Genomic DNA, 20194 nt, shown 5'->3' on the forward strand with positions numbered 1-20194 from the left:
GCACGTGGGAGACACGGTGGGGGTGGGGGGCATATCGGGGCACTGGAGATGAAGTGGAGTTCCGTATTTGGTTTGGGTGCAGCGAACAATGGAGGTAATTTGGTTGCATGGATTACTGGACGGTGACGGGGGGGAAGCACGGTGCACGTGGGGTCACGGGGCAAGAACAGTAAGTTGCACCCGCATGTCCCAAATAATTCCAGGTAAAGCCACGTTGTCATGCACCTGAGACGCATGCCCTCGATGAGTTCTTGGACTGGCACGACTCGAAAGACGGGTCACCGCATCGCGTGGCCGTCTGGAACGCTCTTCAGATATTAGGAAGCCACTGGAGCTATGCACTTTTAAATCTAGATTTAACACTCATTTATGTATAACTGCTTTTGTGTTTGCCTTTACTCCGCACCTCCGATTGGCACGGTTGGCTACGTACGGTGCAAAAGAAGTTCAACATAAATACGTACTCACCTAGATTATTGAGCACACGTACAATTTTGCAAGCAGGCAATGGTTTAATTTAATCAAGATTATTGAGTGATGTTACTTGGATGAGAACGCTAGATTCGCAATGATAGTTTCAAGTTCAATTTCAGGCTGGGCGATTGACTCGGAAGCCTTATTCCTCCGGGGTCTATAAAATAAGTACAACTTTGTGGGGGGTTAACAATGGTTATCTCATAGGTATACTCACCCCCGGCTATTGCAATATGGAATTAACATCATTGGCCCAGGGCCACCAACAGAGCTCCGTACAAGCAAAGTTCACTCGGACACCCCTAATGTCCCCAAATGTCTCCGTGGTCTCTTGCTTGGTTATAGAGACGTTTCTTTGTTCGTCCAGGAAATGTTCTCGGACTTTGAACACTCGGAAGGATCCTGCTCAGGATGTTTGTCCCAAAACATACTGGGTGCGATGCCCGTGTGGGAGGAATGAAACCGCCACATTTGAGATGCAATCTCAAGGTAGACCTGCTGTACTGCCTGCCACAAGAACCACCTCGTGGTCCTGCCCATTATCCGAGGCCACAAGCTTATAAATGTCATGGTGACAAGACCAAAGGTGGGTTACATTATTTTATATCAGCATCTCGGTAAATTGCATCTCCAGACACCAAACCTCTGGAAATTGAGAGTCAGGAAATCGGGAACCCAAGACTCTATAGACTCGGAAAATTTAGACTCGGGGATGAGACTCTGATACCAGATTCTCCGGATCTCATTGATATATACGATACTAGAATCTGAGACTTGGAATTTTGGAACCAGAGACTTGAATGTAGAATTTAAGACTCGAGACTCGAGGACTGAGTTCGCAGGGGGTGTTTTTTTATTCCATGGTAGGGCCTGAGCTCCGAGTCTCGGTCGGAGGCTGTGACAACAGAAGAGACGAGAGAGAGGTACAAAACGGCGACTTTAAAGCAGCTACACGCGGAGCAATAGCACACAGCCAGCGCCTCGTGTTGCTCCAGCGCAAACCTAAATATTCCAAGTATCCAGTCAATTAAAAACGCTTCCAACTCTCGTATTATAATATAACGATCATGAAGATGTACACATACACGACACGCTAAAGAGTGTGACGAATGGCAGACGTAATAGCCTCCAGCCTAGACCAATCGCAGCCTGCTGATGCCAGCCAAGAGGAAGAACGCGGGGCTGACATGTAAAATATGATCTCAAACAGGGATAACATTCCGAGTATATTTCCGGTCGCTTGTAGATTGGAGTAGGTGGCGCGTGACCAGTAGCTGTCACAACCATAGCTGTGGCTGTTATTGGATGCGAGCTGCTAGAGGTTCATGTTTAGGTTTCCGACACAGACCTCGGCTGAAATTAACCTCTGGTCTCACCCCAGGTGGAACACAGACCTGTGAAACTGAGTGACACATGGCTTAGATAGGGGACTCCTTGGGTGCAAATGCTGGTTTAGGTCAAACCTGGTGTCAATTACAATGGTACGCCTAATCGTTTGCGTGGGTGATCCTACTGCAATATGCACGCTTTGATAAAGAGTTGTCACCACCTACTAAAAGAGGCAATTAGTGTTGGCAGCTCTTAATGGCTCCAGATTCAATCGGTAACGAATGTTGGGGCACCCCCCCTGACTGCTCTGGGCCGTGCCCTTGGCACCAGCCAGGACGCCTACACCAGCTTCCGCTGGGAGTGCCGCCGCCTGGTTTGTGGGAGTGCTGGACTCTGGCGCAGCCCCAAAACACTCCTCTCCGCTGGCGTCTCCAGTGCTACAAAAACTACCACGATCGTTCCAGCAGTAAGTAGCAGGGTTTTTTTTTATATGTAAAAACAAATTATACAGATCATAAAAAGAAAAACATTTTTGTACAGCACGACTCCAGCTAAAACAAGCACGTGGTGGTGGCGGTGGGGAGTACAGCTCATGGTCTGCCTGCCATGTTACGGTGAAGTGCAAGGATTCGGGTTCGATCCGGGACCGCTGGGCAGTCGACTTTAACGTGGACGCCTCCAGGGAGAAACCGGCGGCCACGTGGCAATTTGTGGTGGTGTTGGTAGCTCCTGTCCCAGTAGACTGGCTAGTCGCCAACACAGCGGTGCCCAGCCCGAGCACCAACTTTTGTGGCATCTCCACAGTCTCACTTAGCAGCGGAGAACGTGGCCCCGCGGACGCGTGTCGCTTACAGGAGAGGCCAAGCCGGCGGTCGTTTAAACTGAGCTGATGTTGGACGGCACACATACGCAATTAAAATGGATGAGGCTGACCAACAACCAGGGGGGCAGGGGGCAGTTCCGGTGGAACATATTTGTCGACTCAGATGCCTAAAAAAATCTCAAATAAACAAAATGAGGGCAATACGCTGAGTGAACCAAGTAGCAGAGTGAATGTACAAAATGCGCTGCTCGTCCAGGGCGCTTGCTGTTGATTCAAAAGCCAGAATCGTATCGGCGCGTTAGTCGCTCTATAAAATAAAAAATACTGAGCAATTTTTAAATAAATCTACACCATGCTGTAATGGAGGAAACGTACACGACAGATTAGGAAAACTCCATGATTGTCCTGACAAAGTTGAGTAAAATACACGGGAGCAAAGCACACACTCCCACTGTGGTTGTGCGAGCCGGGGGTTGTGGCAGGAAACACTCCCGTGATGACCTGGGCAAGGTGAAACGCTCCGCAACGGACAACACCCCGAGGGAGAAACCAAACTCTGTAGCCTTCGAACCTCAGGCCTGGGGACGGGGGTATTTCCCTTCACCTCCCCTCTGAACCCCTCTACAGTGTCACAGCAATGTTCGCAGCTTGGCAAGCCTGGCCCGTCCGCACCACATTTCATTTGTAACACTGTGCGGCGTGTGCGAGTGTGTGCAGCTTGGTCTTTGCGCACGCTGCACACAAGACGCCTCCTGTTTCGTGCTCAAGGGTTCTTCCAAGCTCTTACGTCGACAAAGTTCCACCTGGCCACATGGCGGTGGCGACGCCAGCACCATGACCGCGGTAAATGGCAGCAGTGGCGGTGGTCGTGCCAGCCACGCAAGTCCGAACGAGTCCACGCTCAAGCCAGAGTTGAAAAGTCAACACGGCACATGGAAGCCCCGCCCCCACCATAAACCGGGGCCACCGGTGGGGCCACCGGTGCGGCCACGCAGTCTGGTAGTGGTGGCGGCAACGGTGGCCCAAGGAAGACGTCGGTCAGCCGTACAGTGGCGCGACCCACGTCGCGGCGAAGGTGCGGTTACGACGAGGACACGGTCCTGGAAACGGATTCGTGCAGCCACATTGCTGGACTTCTCCAGCGACCGCAGGCATCCACCGGGAGAGTCGGTCCAAGCCGGTACACCGGCGACGAGCACGTGCGTTCAGGCACTGGTGCCCGTGATCTGGCTGTTGTACTCGGCCGTCTCCATGCGCAGAATGTAGGGGATGATGCTGTCGATCTGCACGTTGCCGATAAGCCCCGCGAAGAACAGCTCCTCCGTGATGTTAGAGCTCATGAGACGCAGCGCCGGCAGCCGCAGGAGTAGCCGCGCTAGCCTACATTCCCCACACACAGAGACAAAGATCCCCGTATAGCCTTAACACAGACTGTTGTTGTTAGCGAGCACCTATGAAGGTCGGCACGGCACACGAGGGGGTGGGTTGTCAGCAACATGCCCAACCGCCTTCGTCTCCTAAGTGGCGATGTTTACACAGCGCACTAGGTACTCATTTGAGGCTGAGTAGACCTAAAGGAGGCCCAGGACAGGTTCAGATAATTGTCACCAGTGTTGACTGAGCGGGAATCGAACCCGCGTCGCCGGGTTCGTAGCGCAACACACTAATAATTGCACAACAACAACCGCCATTAAGTGGCGGTGACGTCACCACGACGCTTGTGCCAGGCCATGTGCACCTTGAGGCCACGTGAAGTGTCGAAACGCCCGCTGGCAGGAGGTCACGGGGCAGACCCAGGTGCCACGGGTCGACTGACCGAGATGACCCTACTGTGCCAACTTGCTGTGCTTTAGCACTACCACTCCCCCACATGCGTACACACGCGTCAGTCACGTGCATTCGCCAGTGTTTTCTCTAAATGGGAAAGTGACGAGGAGGTTGCTGAGAACAGGTCCAAAAGCCCAAAGTGTCAAGTTCCCAGCAACAAACAGCACTGTTAAAGTTGTAACAGATAAGGTTTGAGCACGGTCATGGGGGAACTTGGGGTGATATTTCCAGTGCGAGGGAAGAAGTAGAATGGGAAGTGTTGTGATGCAGTGTGGAGCTGGTGGTTGACCACAGTGTGGATGAGACGATACATTCATTCTGGTCGAGAGTCCTCAACAAGGGTGGAGGAATCAATGAGTGACATTCACGGGAACAACAACGATTCTCGTCGTGCGGAGAGAGAAATTAAGCCCCGATTGTATGGCATCGTTTTGTAATTTCACCGATTCGTACAAATAATTTGGCAACGCGGATGTGAATGTGTCCTTTGCAATAAACGACACATTCGTCAATAACACTGCGGCAACGGCCCTTCTTCATAGCACACAGACAATTTGAACACGATCACGTCCAAGGTGTCTGTCAGTCTCCTTTATTTAACCGTAAGATGAAATAAATCCATTAAGATGCACTATACAGCCTCTTTGCAAAGGCAACTTTTCTTACATTGAGATGTACTGGGCATCTATGAAAAATAACTTTATAGCTCATCGTACTCTGATGTTTTAAATCGCACCGAATATCTTAAAACATTTTGGTCCAGCTGGCCGTGCTTTTACCACACCGCGAGCGATCCACCGAACGACGACGCGTCGTTGGTTGGTTCCGCCCCGTGCGGGCGACCACGGCGCTAACCTGTGGGGGTCGTCGGGGTAACTCTTGCTCATGTACTCGTGCAGCTCCACGTGCGCCTTCTCCTGGAAGCGGTCGATCTGCGCCGTGTTGACGAGCCCCGGGTGGTCTACGGAAGAACGGCGGAGAGGGCGCAGTGGGGGGGGGGGGGGGGTGTGACGAGGGGTGTTCGCTCAAGACGGCGAGCTCAGATCGCTGCCGGCCGGGGTGATCAAAGGTCAATCAGTTTTTCATCGAATAAATCCCTGATAGTAACATGACATTCTACTACAGGTTTTTTTTAACTGTATCGTTTACAAGGGAGTTACCATGCCTCCCTCCACCACACCCCCGTTACAGACACATGGATGCATGTATGTTGAACTTCTTTCGCACCGTGCGTAGCCAACTGTGCTAATCAGAGGTGCAGATGGACAGAGCTCACGCATTAACACTTTCAACCTTAGTCAGAAAGCGTTCAAACGAAAACTTTAAGAAGCACCACCGTAAAATGGTCCCGTAACATCACTGGTACTACTGGAGCATACACTGCCTTACAACACGAGTCGCATCACTAGAGGGTGCTATGTAGCACTCATAAAGTCAAAAGTATGTTATTTATTCTCGTGAACGAACCCTCAAAACAAAAAATGCAAAACGCATTCCCACCCTGCCTCACTGCATTATTACAGTGCAGCTGTTGCCATCTGGGCTACAGCCGCACACCCGCGGCGTACCTGATGGTCGGACAGCACTGGGGATCGTCAAGGGGGGGGGCGGTGCAGATCAACTTCCCCTCGCCGGCGCATATGTGAGAGCGGGAGATTGAGAGGGGGCTCTTGATGCAGTGAGAGCTGTGGACGGGGAGGAAGTTGGGGCAGTGGGGTGCTGGGGGGGGTGGTGATGACAGGACCCGTTCACACACCGGGGCTGAAGAGGATGATGGCCTTGAGGTAGGCGTACTCGTAAGGGTCCACGTTGAGCTTGCTCATGCTGTTGCAGAACTCCTGTAGCTTCCAGATGTGCTCCATCACCACCTTGACCCGCTCTGTCGTCAGCTTGTCTGCAGAGCAGATGCAACCGGGAGTTGAATGTGATGCAGAGGGGCCACCTGCCCATCTCGGGGAGCATCAAAGCCCTCGGTACGCGATGACAAACTCGCCAGATAGCTAAGTGCGTGCAGGCTGCCCACAAATAACTTTTAACTTTACTACCTTAACCACGCGTGAACTCGGCATGTAACGAGTCAAGATTTGGATTAAGAGTTTGGGGCAATGACCGTGAAGAAGAATCTTGCTCCTTCTGTTTGCCTACAGCAGTGGTGGCCCCAATACGTGGACCGCAAAAAAAAATTGTGCGAGTAATTTTAGTCTGGTATATTTCAGGGTTGAATCAATTCAAGAATTATTGGTCATAACTTTCTGGTGGATTGCGGAGCCCATTGAGATCCACCAGAATGGATCATCACCATTGCTTGGAGCATTGGCCACCATATTTTTAGCATATGATGTAAATATAGTTCTCATTATTCACGGAGCACCGAGTGTCTCACACGCACAACTTGATGCAGCTACCTTGACCGTGACAATCGATTTTAATCCATCGATCGTCACACATGGAACAATGACGTCACGTCTCGCTAAGACCGTCATCTTCGAGCTGCCCCAAAGCCTCTCATGGCCCAATGAACCCTCAATTTTACACGTCCACTCCACCCCCAACCCACCACCACTGCTCTCCCTTCGTATCCCTGCTCCCCTACACTCCCATGCTGCCCCTATGACCCTGTACGACCGTGACATCCCCCAAGCCCCCCCACACCTTGCTGCAGGCTGGCTTGGAGGTGGTTGACGATGGCGGTGAGGATGGTGGAAAGGTTCATAACCTGGGCGCACTGCGCCAGGCCCAGCGTGAAGAGCTCGTTCCAGCAGGCCCGCACCAGCCCCGTGTTGCCCTCCTGGCTGCACAGCATGTTGGGGGAAATAAAGAGGTCTCACCCATCCTCGGGCACCGCAGACGGAGCGAGAGATTGATGGCTCGGGCGCTCCGGGTTTTCACGTGACACCGTGCCAAGTGTGACGAGTGTGTGCGGGCGTAAACCACGCCTTGTCCTCTCTTTGAATACGACACACAGTGCCGGGCATTAGAAATGAAGAAATTAAGAAATTAAGAAAAAGGCAAGAGCGGGTCCCCCCCCCCCTCTGCGTAGGGCTGAAGGAAAGTCCAATGGAAGGAGCACCCAGGGTGGAGAGCAAAAGGCAGGCTTAGAAAAGAGGTGTTCCAAGTGGTGAACGAGGATGCGAAGGACTGTGGGGTGGACGTGGAGATGAAGGCAAAGGCTAGGATTTAGTGGAGAAGAGCAGTAAGCCAGATCCCAAATGTATGCCAGGTGAGTGTGTTTGTGCAGGGTGTGTGTGCAGGGTGTGTGTGCAGGGTATGTATTTGTGCAGGGTGTGTGTGCAGGGTGTGTGTGCAGGGTATGTGTTTGTGCAGGGTGTGTGTGCAGGGTATGTGTTTGTGCAGGGTGTGTGCAGAGTATGTGCTTGTGCAGGGTGTGTGTGCAGGGTATGTGTTTGTGCAAGGTGTGTACAGTGTGTGTGTGTGTGTACAAGGTGTGTGCAGGGCGTTTGTCGGATGTGTCAAGGTACCCCAGGGCCTGGAACGCGGGGATGGAGCGTGCCCAGTGCATGGAGAGGAAGAGGAGGCGCGACGCCGACTCGCAGATGTAGTGAACGTTCAGGTACTCGGGCATGGGCGACGGCATCGTCAGCTGCTCGCACAGGCAGACACACACACACGGGGACGCACACGTACACAGACATGTAAAAAATACGTACACGCATTTGAACACACGTGCGCACACATACATATACACGCATGTACACACACACACAACACATGCACCAGAGCAGACAAGCACATACATATGGCCACGTACGGATGGTTATGCATGAGCACACCCGGCACACATTTACTCAGAGCGAGCGCAACCAAACCTCACTGCCACCCACAGGAGCCCCCCACTGTTGCTGGTCTCAACAGCTGAGGTTAGCCGTCTCCAACTGCTCAGTCTTTTTGTTTGGTTCTCTCTCCAAACAGCCGCCCTTCAGAACTGCCCCACATTTACTATCCCCAACATCTACAACAGCTCATAAAAACAACAGGTTTCTTATGGCCATCCTCTATGGCCACCTCCAACGTATCTGCACCAAAAATCCACCAGCAACAGCTGCACTTTGCAAAACCATCTCGCCTGCGTCATCCTCGGCTAGATTCCCTCACCTCCCTCCACCATCGCCAGCAGGGTCGGCAACATGGATCGCCTGCTGCCCCTATCACCCACCGCCCCTCTACTCTCGGTCGTCTCCCTTCGCTGCAGTCTCCCTGCACTACAGCTCACGGTAGAACTCTCCTCCACAGCAGCGCCACTCACAATCTCCTCCTCTCTACACCAAGGACCCGGACCATGGCCACTGCCGGGCATCGTTTCTCTGTGGCAGCCCTGGCCATCTGGAGCACGACCATCATCCCCGCTGCACATTCACAACAGCAGCATCGACCTTTTAAGAAACGCATGAAGCCTCAACTCTGTCGCCTGGCTTTCGAGCGACACTGAGCTTGGTTCCTTTGAGGCCACCCACCATCAGCTGCCCTGTGTAACTGATTCAAAACAGCTGAATTTCAAAGCCATTTCTACAAGCCGCCACCATCACCCCTGACGGTCGAAGGCCAGAGCAGACAAAAGGCCAGAGCAGGGTGAAGGCCGTAGCAGGGTAAAGGCCGAGCGGCGGGCACCTTGAAGGAGACGTGCGTGTCGGTGAGGAGCGGGCCGTCGATCTCGATCACCGGGAGGTTCTGGTCGTTGGCGCCCATGAGCTGCAGGCTCGTGGAGTTAGTACCGGTCATGGAGGCCGCACCATCGGGCCCTTCCCCGCCACCGCCGCCCTCGCTCGCATTGAGGGCCTTGGCCAGAGTGTCGAATGCCCTGTGGGGGGGCGGTAGGGGAAGGGGTGGGAGGCACCGTCACTCTCTTTGACCGCCAACATCACTATTGTAAAAAAAAATGTTTATATATTTAGGTTTCACATCCAAAAGTCACTCTATGCACCTCTAGTGTGGATGAAAAGACCTCCTGAAGCGACCTCAGGATTAGTTCTGTAAACTAATTTCTGGGGCTGTTCTCACAAAGTTTGTTCGCTGCCCGCTGTAAGAGTTCCGAATGGAGTTGTCTCCACCGAATAATAACACCTATGGGTTTAAACTGCAGGGAAAGAGGGATTCAACTAAAAAAATCCCTCCGCCCAACGGTGTGCGGTGCATGATCATGTCACCATCACACGACACGGTTCACTTTTACTCAGTCCTCTGCATGCAGAGCATCCCAGGGCGCTCCACAATAGAATACAATGTTCAAGTACAAAAACGACAATGACACCTGATGTAAATGGGCGACATGTGCGATGTGCTCGTGCATGCTAGCGTGCATGATTTGTGTGCGTGTGACTTGTGAGCGTGTGCATGATCAGCGGGTGCGTGTGATCTGCGTGTGTGCATGTGCGTGCAAGGGGCTTCGAGCGTGCATATGTGCATGATCAGGGTGCGCGTGACTTGCGTGCATGATCTGTGTGTGTGCGTGCATGCACGATCAGCGTGTGGGATCCGCGTGCATGATCTGCGTGTGTGGATGTGCGTGATCTGCACGTGATCTTCATGCGTGCGCGTGAGATCTGCTCGCACGCACGCTGACCGCGTGATCTCGCTGGCCGACTGGTTGTCGGGGGCGATCTCTGTCAGCGAGGTTTCCCCGTTGCTCAGCGTGTCCAGGCCGGGCAGCTCCCCAGAGGAGCTGGCAGAACTGGCGCTGGTGTTGGCGGCGGTCGTGTTGGCTCCCGGCGAGTCCTCCTTGCCCTTGCCGAAGTTGGCGAGTGATGTCACGACATTGGCCAGGGTGCTCAGGTCTCCCTGGCTCGTCTCCATCTGTGGGGCAATGCACGCATCGACGTAGCTGAACCGGCGGCTAGAGCTCGATGATGTAATCATCGCTGACCCCAGTAGTGAATGTGAACCAACTACCACACTACCCTAACCACTACAGCCTTAACTAGAAATGTACAATCATACTGCAGTAAACACCACCCACTAACACTACAGCCTCAACCATGAACGTAGAATTGTCATTATTATCATCAGGCACGGTCGGTCTATGTACTTCCGGATGGAAGTTTTCACGCTTCATCGCCATCCATCATGGTCCTGCAATGCCACGATTAATCTCACTTCTACACATGGGCTGATCTCATTACTCTCTGTATGTGGCCGTCCTTACTACCACAATAACCAGCCCTCGACAACTACAGCCTTAACTATGAACCATAAAACCACACCCCCTCAGCTGTGATCGTGGTAAAACCGCACCACTACCAAAGGCATGCATTTACCACCCCAGAACTCTACAGTGACCATCCAACTGAAGCTGAACGTTTCAGAGTCAAACCCTGAACTCAATAACGATGGAAAGCACTCAACCCCCTTGTTTCGATTTTGTGTTCTAGAGGCCGGGGGCATGTGAAAGTGGGTGCGGGAACCCCCCCCCCCCAATGCTTACCAGCAGAGCGCTCTCATTCTTTAAGAGCGGCTGCTGAACACTCACCAGTATCCCCGAGTCAAAGAGCCCAGCCGTCCTGCGGAACACCGCGCACCAGCATTACACCCCGCACGGCAATACACGCTGGCAAATATCCACCTTGCGCTATTGGCGCGTTACAACTGTGCTCCCAGATTTACACTGGTGAACCGTATCCCGCCTTTGTGAATTTAAAGTTTTACATTTTTTTACCAGGTGAGAGCACAAAAAACCACGATGAGTCTCCCTTGCACAGGGGGGGGGGGGGGGGGCAATGATGGTTGCAGTTTATAATCCCAATTCAGTAATTTGCGGTGTCATTTTCAAAGTTTTGCCAATTTGAACCCTGATGCTGGCACACAACGGGCAATTCTTGCAAACGACGTCATATGATCTTTAACAAGCACTGCTAAGCATACGACGTGTAATATTATTTTGGCTAATACACACCACAATAAGAACCAGTTTGGCCGCTGGATTCAAAACACGAACCTCTAACAAACGACGAACGCACTACTGGGCAATATCACCGTCCCTTTTAGGGCTATCACAGTAGGTATTTTCTGGTTATCACATTCAAGTTCTACGCAACAAGGTACTGTGGTATATGTCTAGGCTGTTACAACCGTAAGACCATGCGCGCACTCGTAGGTGCTCTGAGATGCAATGACGTGAAAAGTGTTAAAAATACCACACGACGGTTTAAATCGATTATCGAGTTCAAGAAACGTGGACTGAGAATCATGCACGTAGGTATTACTCGCAAAGTACGGGAATTACACGCTCACGTTTCATATCAGATAACAGAACAAACATAATTTGAGAAAAACAATGAAAAGGAGGGCGTAAATAACAAACGGCAAAAAAAGGATTGATCCTAAAACTTTCATCGTGACCCCACCCACCCCGCGACTATTCATCGTGTTTGTGGTATGCAGGGAGATTCCATTCTCAACTACGTGAACACACACGCAGGGACCGCGTCAAAAACGGCCCGTTCAGAAACGGTGTCAAACACCATACAGTGCGCACAGGCAGCCACCACAAGGCCTCGACGACTGGCACGGTGGGGGGGGGGGGGGACGCGGCGCACCCTCGCGCCGCTTACCGTGACGTGTCCTTGTCCGTGACGAAGGTGGGCGTGGCGGCCATGGGGCTGCGCAGGTCCTTGCGGATGTAGATCTTGTCGGACGACACGGCGCAGTTGGCCGGCTTCTCGCGCATCGTCTCGATCGGCTTGCGCTCGCACTGCACGGCTGACGCACGCAGTCGCACCGTCAACACGGCTGCCCCCAATGCCAACGCCGCCCACCCCGCACCCATCCAACAACCCACCCCCCACAGTTCTAACCCTCTTTTTTTTTTTTTTTAAATATGATCACTAATCTGAAAATATTTTTCACCGCCAAATTGTTAAAGGCTGCTGCGGCGTTACGTTGTTGGCAGAAATAAATGCGGCAATATCATTTGTTGTGCTATTTTTCTATGTTCCCACAACTATGCTTCTTGTTTTCACCAACCAGGAATGACAAATGTCAGTGCCACTAGCCGCACGGCGTGCGGAGGTTCTCATCCAACGGTGGATTGAGAATGGCTGCAATTCATTTATTTACTCGAATAAACACCACATGCAGAAGATGAACCCAAGAACCTGAGTTCAATTCCCGGCAACGGCTAAGGTTTCGTGGCAAGTGACAACCGAAGCGGTCGTGGGCGGCCGTCGCACCACCAACCCCCCTCATCTCCCCCCCACCCGCAACCAAAGCCGCACTGGCGAGCTTGGTGAAGCCCAGTCAAACGACGACCGTGACTCACACTCAGTCTTCATGCCCACGTTGAAGCACTTCTGCAGGCGGCAGTACTGGCAGCGGTTGCGGTGGTGCTTGTTGATCACGCAGTCCTGGCTGCCACGGCACGTGTATTTAAGGTTCTTGCGCACGCTGCGCTTGAAGAATCCTTTGCAGCCCTCGCAGCTCACGGCGCCGTAGTGCCGCCCTGTACCGCCAACGCCGACGCACAGCCACACAACCGCCGGGTGAACAGGGCAACTGGTTCTCACCCTTACTCCAGGACCAGCACAGATTGCGCCAGCTCAGAAATTAATTAGCGTCGCGTAAATTTTAGTAAAGTCGCCCACAAATGATAACACTGGCATTGAATACGCCCGATCTTGCCAAATCTCAGAAGCTAAGTAGAGCATTGAGTCTGGATAGCGAGTGGATGGGCGGTCACAATGTGTATAACAGGAGTTGTAGATGAAAGGTTTATGGCTTGTGCTGCTTAGCCACAATTCCCAACACCATCTCACACAGAGTGATCCCAACCACAGCCTACCAACTACACAGCCTCCACTATCACCACCAACAACAACATCACCAACATCATCCACACAACAGCCACCATTACCTTCGCCACCACCACCATCGCCAATCCCACTACCACCACCGCGAGTACCTCTGCCGCAGGCTCAGAGAGAGAGGCTCACATGAAAACACCATCGTCATTCTGAGGGATGTTAAAGGTCAGGGCCAGGGGTTGAGGGTCGAGATCCAATCAGGGTCAAGGCTCACCTGAGGCGCGGTCGCCGCACACGACGCAAAACTCGACGGGCAGCTTGAGGAGGCCACTCGCAGGGTCCACCACCCTCTGCTGCCCGTCGTCCTTGCGCAGCACGGCCATGTGCTCTCCGGACGCCTGCTCCGTGATGATCTGCATCACAGCGAGGGTGAGGTCATCATCATCATCATAAGCCCATGATCAATCCACTGCTGGATGAGATGAAGGGCTCCTTCGCGAAGCTGTTGCATCCCAAACAACGGGACTCCGATGCAATAATCCTGCTGGCGCCTACATTTGAATTGCCCCGTCTCGGGCGATTTCCCTCCTTTAACTGCCACTCCGTCAGGAGTCTCAACAACCTAAAAAATTTACTATTTTTAAACTAAAAACTAAACTGGTTTTATTTGACCAGGTAAGCCCCACTGAGCTAAATAGCTATTTTTCAGAAGCGACTGGCCACAAATGATAACTCAATGAAGTGGCTTATCATGTGGAAATGTATAACGGCCAAATACTCTAAACGCATATTTCTAAATGTGGAGGGGAGAATTTGCAAACTCCAAATATACAGCAGGCGTCAGGGTCAGGATCAAACCCACGACCTCCTGTATACCAGACGAGGTAATATCTTGCCACCGCAGCGCCACAACCAATCATCCCCTCCATGCACGGGTCCTGCACCAAAGCCAAATAATTTCTGTTATCAAAAGGTACGTCCGTAACCGGTGAACATTCTCCAATCCGTGTGTTCACCTTTTTGTCTCAGGGTAATCTCAAGCATGCGTCGTCTCTCCCACGCCTCTTTGCACGCACTTTGGATTTCTTGTTCCATTTTCTTTATAACTTTCCCACATTTCTTATCGAACCAGCATGATAGGGAGGGAGAGCGTGCGGACAAGCGCTGACAACACTACGTGTCACAATGACCACGCCTGTCAGTGGCCATACTCCCCCACGGTGCTACAAAAGTTCTAGCTCGCCGGCACGAAGCTCCGCCGCACTAGACAAGATGTCATCGGCACCTGCAGACGCTGCGGCGTGCCGCCGCTGCCATCGTGGGTGGTAAGGATGAGCTGGCGGCTTCCGAGGCCGTCGGGCGTGGCGAGGATGATCTTGCCGCCCTGGGCGCCATGCTCGGGCGTGCCCGCCAGGATCAACTTGCCCCCGCCGTGCCCGTCGTCCGCCGTGGCCCACACAAACTGTTTGGGTGGCGTGCCGCCGGTCTCCATCGCCGTTACAATCTGGATCTTTTGGCCCGTCTGCTGGTCCGTCACGATCTGCCAGGCCGCACCACCGCACGTTGATCCTCTGACTGCCGCGACCTACCCTCAATGCCAACCACCCGACCCCATCCCGCCGCACGCCAAAAATCCAGAATTGTTTACTCGCCAAGCAATTCCACACGAGAAATTATGCGTCAAAAAACGGTACGGTAACGAATTGACGAGGTTATTTTCACACTTACGCATAAATCACTGGGTACCGCGGAGTAGGTGTGCTGGCTAATCACGCGCCAGCAAGGGCGACAACATGGTTCCCCTTTTTGGACTCAACGATTGTTCTGACTAACCCACAACAGAATACAACGTCACATCCTATTGGCTTGGGCAGCTCGTGAGAGAGGAAACAAGCTCGCAAGCGATTGGTTGCCCACGCACTGTTCCCCCCGCAGGAACCCAATGACTTAAACTCCCACGAAGAACGGACCGCGGTAACGCCGGCACCTGGATGCGGTGAGGATTGCCGAGTGAGGGGTCGGTGGAGACGATCTGGATTTTCTGCGGCGGGCTGTTGAACAGAGGGCTTCCCACGAGTGTGGTCTGCGCCCCCATCAGCGTCATCTGGGATGCCTGAACCATTTCGCAGACCGCCAGTTATGAGACGAGCATGCCACAGAGACCGTGTCATAAACCCACGCGACACGGCGCAGCCAAACCGCTACACACTGGCACGGCGTTTAACCGTCAAATAATAATGTTGTCAATTACAATTAATTATTATAATTATACGTGCAAAAATCAATGAATGCATGTGTTTATGCGACTAGATGTCGCAGATTCACGCTACTACAGATTCACATCACGGTAGATTCTATAGAAAGATAGATAGTTCAGTTTATTCTGATTAATCAGGTAAGAACTCAATTCGCAAGCGTGACCTGGGATTACTGTAAATTCTACAGATTAACACCAACAGTATATTTCACAGATTCACATCACTGTTCAATCTACAGATTCATAAATCACTATAGAATCGACATGTATCACAAGAACAATACAGAACTGATTCTTGAATAAAACTGTTACCCCCTGAATTAGAGCGACCTGAGAATTGACCATGTGGACTGCAAGCAGGAAGAACCCGATACTTAGCTGAAGCAAACAGCATGTCTGGCTTATGGTTTGACAAGATGTGGTGTCTATTTTAGGAAAGTGTTGGGTTTAGAATATGGGAGAATGTAAGTCTGGTTTAATAAGGGGTTTTAGTAGAGTGTTATGCGAGTTTCGCGAGTGGTTTATGCGAGTTTGGGGTCTGGTTCAGTGGAGTCGTTTAGTAGTGTGATTTCATTGAATGTAAAACGTAGGGTCTGGTTGAATAGAATATTGTCATAGACTGGTTTTTGTAGGTGTGTGGTCTGGTTTACTGCAGTGGTTTATTGGAGTGCTTCACTGGAATGATTCAGTGGAGTGGTTGAGTAGCGCGTGTGCGATGCGCCCGGCGCCAGAGCCACCTCGGCGACGTGCTGCTCCACAATCTGGTGGGCGAGGTCCTCCATGGTACCGGCAGCCGAGCCGGGACTGGTGAGGCCTCTGCTTGGCACAGCAGGGCCGGCAAGCCTGGCGAAAGCACACATACACACGAGACACAAGCATACGATAAGCATACATGATGCACACACGACACGCAAGCGACAAACATACAAAACAAAGAACCTCCTTATAGCCTATAAAATATTGTCGGGGCAAGTGCTGTTAGCGAGCGCCTATGAAGGCCAGCACAGTGCACGAGGCTGTGGGTGGCCCAGAGAGTGTTTACACACCGCACCAGGTATTAAACAATACAGCAGCAGAAATCACTGTGTGGTACATTTTCTTCCAATTCATCGTTAAAAATAAACAAATGTTATGTTTATTTATAGACATTTTCTATGTACAGCAAAGTAACTGGTCGTTTTCATGCCACTATTGGTAATGCAAAAAAAATAATTTAATATGATATGATATAGACGTACATAACACTTGATATACATATGCACAAGATACACTTACAAACATATACACGTGGTATACACAATAAACACGCACACTTGATACTCATACATACCATAAACACACATTATATACAAATAATGGGTCCCAGAGGGCTGGCGCAGTTGTTCCCGCACTGCGCTATGAACCCACCAACCTGAGTTTAATTCCCGGCCGTGGCTAACATGAATGGCAAATGATCTCAACTTGGCCTGGTACCCCCTCTTCACTGAACTGGCACCGGATTGACCAAAAAACCCCATAATCGTTAACGTATGGGCAGTCCCTCGCCCAGCAGTGGATTGTTCTTGTATACCAAAAGCACGTGCATGCAAAGCCCCTAAACATAAACAGTCAAATAATGTGTGCCCTTCGATAAGAGTCTGTTGTGATTCAACATGTCGTAAACACGTGCGTGTTGTCCTCGTTAAAATCTATGGGGAGAAAAACATTCGGACTCAATGCTAAGGGCTGGGTTTCCCCAACTCCCTCTGGCAACATCTGTACTTTGTACGTGTGGAACTGGTATACTTGCCATAAGTTGACAGTTTCGGCTGTTGTCTGGCACAATAATAAAATTACTGACATTGCAGTCCAGCTGTTAATGGAGCTGTGGTTGGGGTTAAGCTGTAGCTGACGTCCACATGCACTGCCGCAGGACGGGAGTCTCACCACAATCACCACCAAGGCGGTCGACTTCTGCCCCGAACCTCTACTGCGAGTAACATGTGCACACTCTGGGGGTTCGAGTTGTCAGCGTTCCAATTGGAGCCCAATTAACGCCGTGTGCATGGCACAAAGCGTGGACACAAAAGACGGGAAAAGGACAATGAGAGCGGCAAACAGTGTTACGGTGGAGCGCACTCGCCAAGAAAACGCTAGCGTTAACCAACTATCCAACCAGCTCCTAGTACTCGCCAGCCTTTCCAAATAGCCAGCCTGCCCTGAGTGCTATCCCTAACCAACTATTCCACCAGCCACTTGTACCAGCCTTTCCACCGATACGAACCGTATCCCAGTTGCTACCTCTGGCGCTTCGCTAGAACCATGTTTTGGTGTTGATGATCAGAACCGGCATCGAGTACCCCACGTCCGCATGCAATAATCGTGACAGCGCAATACATTTTCCCGCATCATCATCACACGCGCGCGTTCGCACTGCGGTTGAGAACGCGGTCATGCATGGCAGCGCCTGCAAATCTCCTTCTACAAGAGCCAGGGGGCATTTCGCTGGGACCTGCTATCATTAAAAATAATTAAGTTAATTAGGTATGAAATAGAAGCGGTCAACCAATTTGTTTTAAAACAATAACGGCTTAAAACAAACAATAAACACGTGGGCCGTGAAATCCCATTTAATTGCAAAACACTAACGTTACCACACACTTGAAGCTACGTACAATTCGGATTTAAACAGCCTCTAAATAGAACTCCATCTCAAGAATGCAACATGGAATTTAACAAAAACCTAACGAGCTTGCAGCACCTATATATTTTTTAAATTTACGTAGCACTTATAACAATTATTCTATCACTAAACACTACGCAATCATTTAACCATGTAATCATAATTTACATCCTTTTATTTTATTAAAAAATCCACTTCACCACGCAGAATCGTTTCAGACACCACTCGCCACTGACGTTAGCCGTGCCCGGAAGTCAAACTCAGGGCGCTGGGTTCATATCGCAGTGCGCTAATTAACCCAGCCATCGCTCTGCACTCTGATACACATGCATGTAAAACACAGACACGGTTTCGCACACATTACACGACTGTAACGGGCCGTGTACGAATAAACCCCGCACAGTTGGGTGCTTGGGTCGGCCAGGTCCGTGCACGGAGTCCAGGGGCTGCGGGGACCGCGCGGAGCCTGGGGTCGGGTCGCGCCGAGCCGAGCACGGGACCCCGAATTGACGCCTTCATCGTCCGCAGAGCCAAAGGAGCGATGACCACAGCGCCTCGAGCTCTCTTACTCCTCCTCCGAACCAAACACGCTACCGCACGTTCCCCGCTTGTGAGTGGCGGGCGGAGAATCGGTCACCGCTCTACTCTAAGGACGGCGCCGTGGCGGAGGAGACGGGGTCTGGGTGCCAGGCCGCGCCGACCCGGGGCGAGGGGCGGGTCAGCACAAACCATCGCCCACAGCGCAACGAGTCTCCTTCACTTCCTAATCTCCCTGATCATAACCCCGCCCTGTTCGGATGCCTCCTGAGCTGCGAGAGCTATCGCTTAACCCAATCCGCTTTTCTTTTTATGAATGCATCCATTCAAGAGCATATACAACATGCACAGCGAGCGAACGAGAGCGGACAGGCGCGATGAGGGGGGGAGGGCGGGCGGGCGACGTCAGGCGCGATGCACGGCGCGGGGTGATGATGGCGATGGCAAAGGTAAAAGGGTCGAGTTGAAACCACGCCGGGGTCGCGCGGCCCTCGCCCAGCGCCCCGCCCACGCCTCGTTCTGCGCTGCGGGGAGAAAACCCCATTCGAAGCAACCGGAGACGGGCAGGGAGAACGAAGTGGAACGCATGGGTGAAGAGAATAGCCAAGACCCCAGCTCGGGAGGACCCCTATCCGCCTCCCCCCCCCTCCCATCCGCCTCCCCCCCCTCCCATCCTGATCGCGGCCACTCTGCCTAGGCGAGAGGGCAGGGTCCGCGGCCCGTACTAGGCCTCGCCCAGGCGGCAGCGCCATTTCCCGCACGCCCCGCCCGCGGTGGGGCCCAGAGAGACGCGAGGCGCTCCCTGCTGCCCGCGCGATCCTCGGGCCCCGGTGGAGCCCCTCGCGGACCCCGCGGACCCCTCCCCGAGGGCCACCGGTACCTGCAGCGCACGGGGTCCTGGACCGAGCGGGAGCCTTGAGTCAGAGGTCGGAGGTCGCGACCCGTTGCGCGCGACGACCCCGGGTTTGGAATTCGCAGCGCGGATGGGCGGGGCTCGCGGATCATGTGCGCAGGATCGGCCAATAGCGTCGCTGTGGTCGAAAGGGCGGGAACCGACGAGGGCGCAGCTTTTCGGCACTGGGAAATGTGAAGAGCCGCTGATTGGCTGGTTGGGTCCGCGGCGGCAGTAACGTGGCTTGTGATTGGTTCCCACGAGGCCCGCGCGATTCTTAGGGGTCACGGGAAATGGCGGCAACGAGAGCCGGCGGGCTGGGCTAACGATTCGCCCTCGATCCGATTCCCCTAAGCGATTTAAATTAACGAATCGATTCCGTATTCGATTATTGTTTTATTCTCTTGATGCACGGTTTGAATATGTTGAGTGCGTAGTTGGTGTTTAATACAACATTTAATTTACCAACTCTCTGAATTGAAAATGCTAAATATGTTCACGATTATCGTTTTAACCGCGAGATAAGTATTGGATGTGGCCGTGAATGGATGAATCGCTCTTTGCTGTGGACTTCACAAAATACATTAAAATATTTCCCGTCACTAAATAAACTTTGTTTTTTTACTTTATTGCCCAATTCTCT

At 52.2% G+C, this 20194-nt stretch overlaps 1 protein-coding gene and 1 long non-coding RNA gene across 8 annotated transcripts; one reads left to right on the plus strand and one right to left on the minus strand.

Annotated features, from left to right (window-relative positions):
• Positions 1-48: 48 nt before the first annotated feature.
• LOC144729331 (uncharacterized) lies at positions 49-2576 on the plus strand. Its single transcript, XR_013587694.1, has 2 exons — positions 49-169; positions 842-2576. It is a non-coding gene; the product is annotated as an uncharacterized LOC144729331 (long non-coding RNA).
• LOC144729329 (nuclear receptor subfamily 2 group C member 2-like) lies at positions 1306-19679 on the minus strand. 7 transcript variants are annotated; one of them, XM_078609515.1, is made up of 15 exons: positions 19540-19679; positions 16198-16303; positions 15191-15316; positions 14489-14743; positions 13478-13616; positions 12723-12902; positions 12016-12163; positions 10890-10965; positions 10032-10261; positions 9080-9269; positions 7932-8054; positions 7106-7253; positions 6210-6347; positions 5309-5414; positions 1306-4006 (listed from the first exon to the last, which is right to left on the minus strand). In XM_078609515.1, the coding sequence occupies exons 1-15, from the start codon at positions 19662-19664 to the stop codon at positions 3832-3834; spliced, it is 2265 nt and encodes a 754-aa protein (XP_078465641.1). In that variant the 5' UTR covers positions 19665-19679; the 3' UTR covers positions 1306-3831. The 7 variants fall into 7 exon arrangements, with proteins under 7 accessions (XP_078465641.1, XP_078465636.1, XP_078465637.1 ...); XM_078609510.1 differs by having other exon boundaries at positions 10026-10261; XM_078609511.1 differs by having other exon boundaries at positions 10026-10261; positions 10935-10965; positions 14489-14788.
• Between the last annotated feature and the right edge of the window lie 515 nt (positions 19680-20194).

The sequence above is a fragment of the Lampetra planeri genome, chromosome 32, assembly GCF_965212315.1.
Source record: "Lampetra planeri chromosome 32, kcLamPlan1.2.h2, whole genome shotgun sequence".
Lineage (NCBI taxonomy): Eukaryota > Metazoa > Chordata > Hyperoartia > Petromyzontiformes > Petromyzontidae > Lampetra > Lampetra planeri.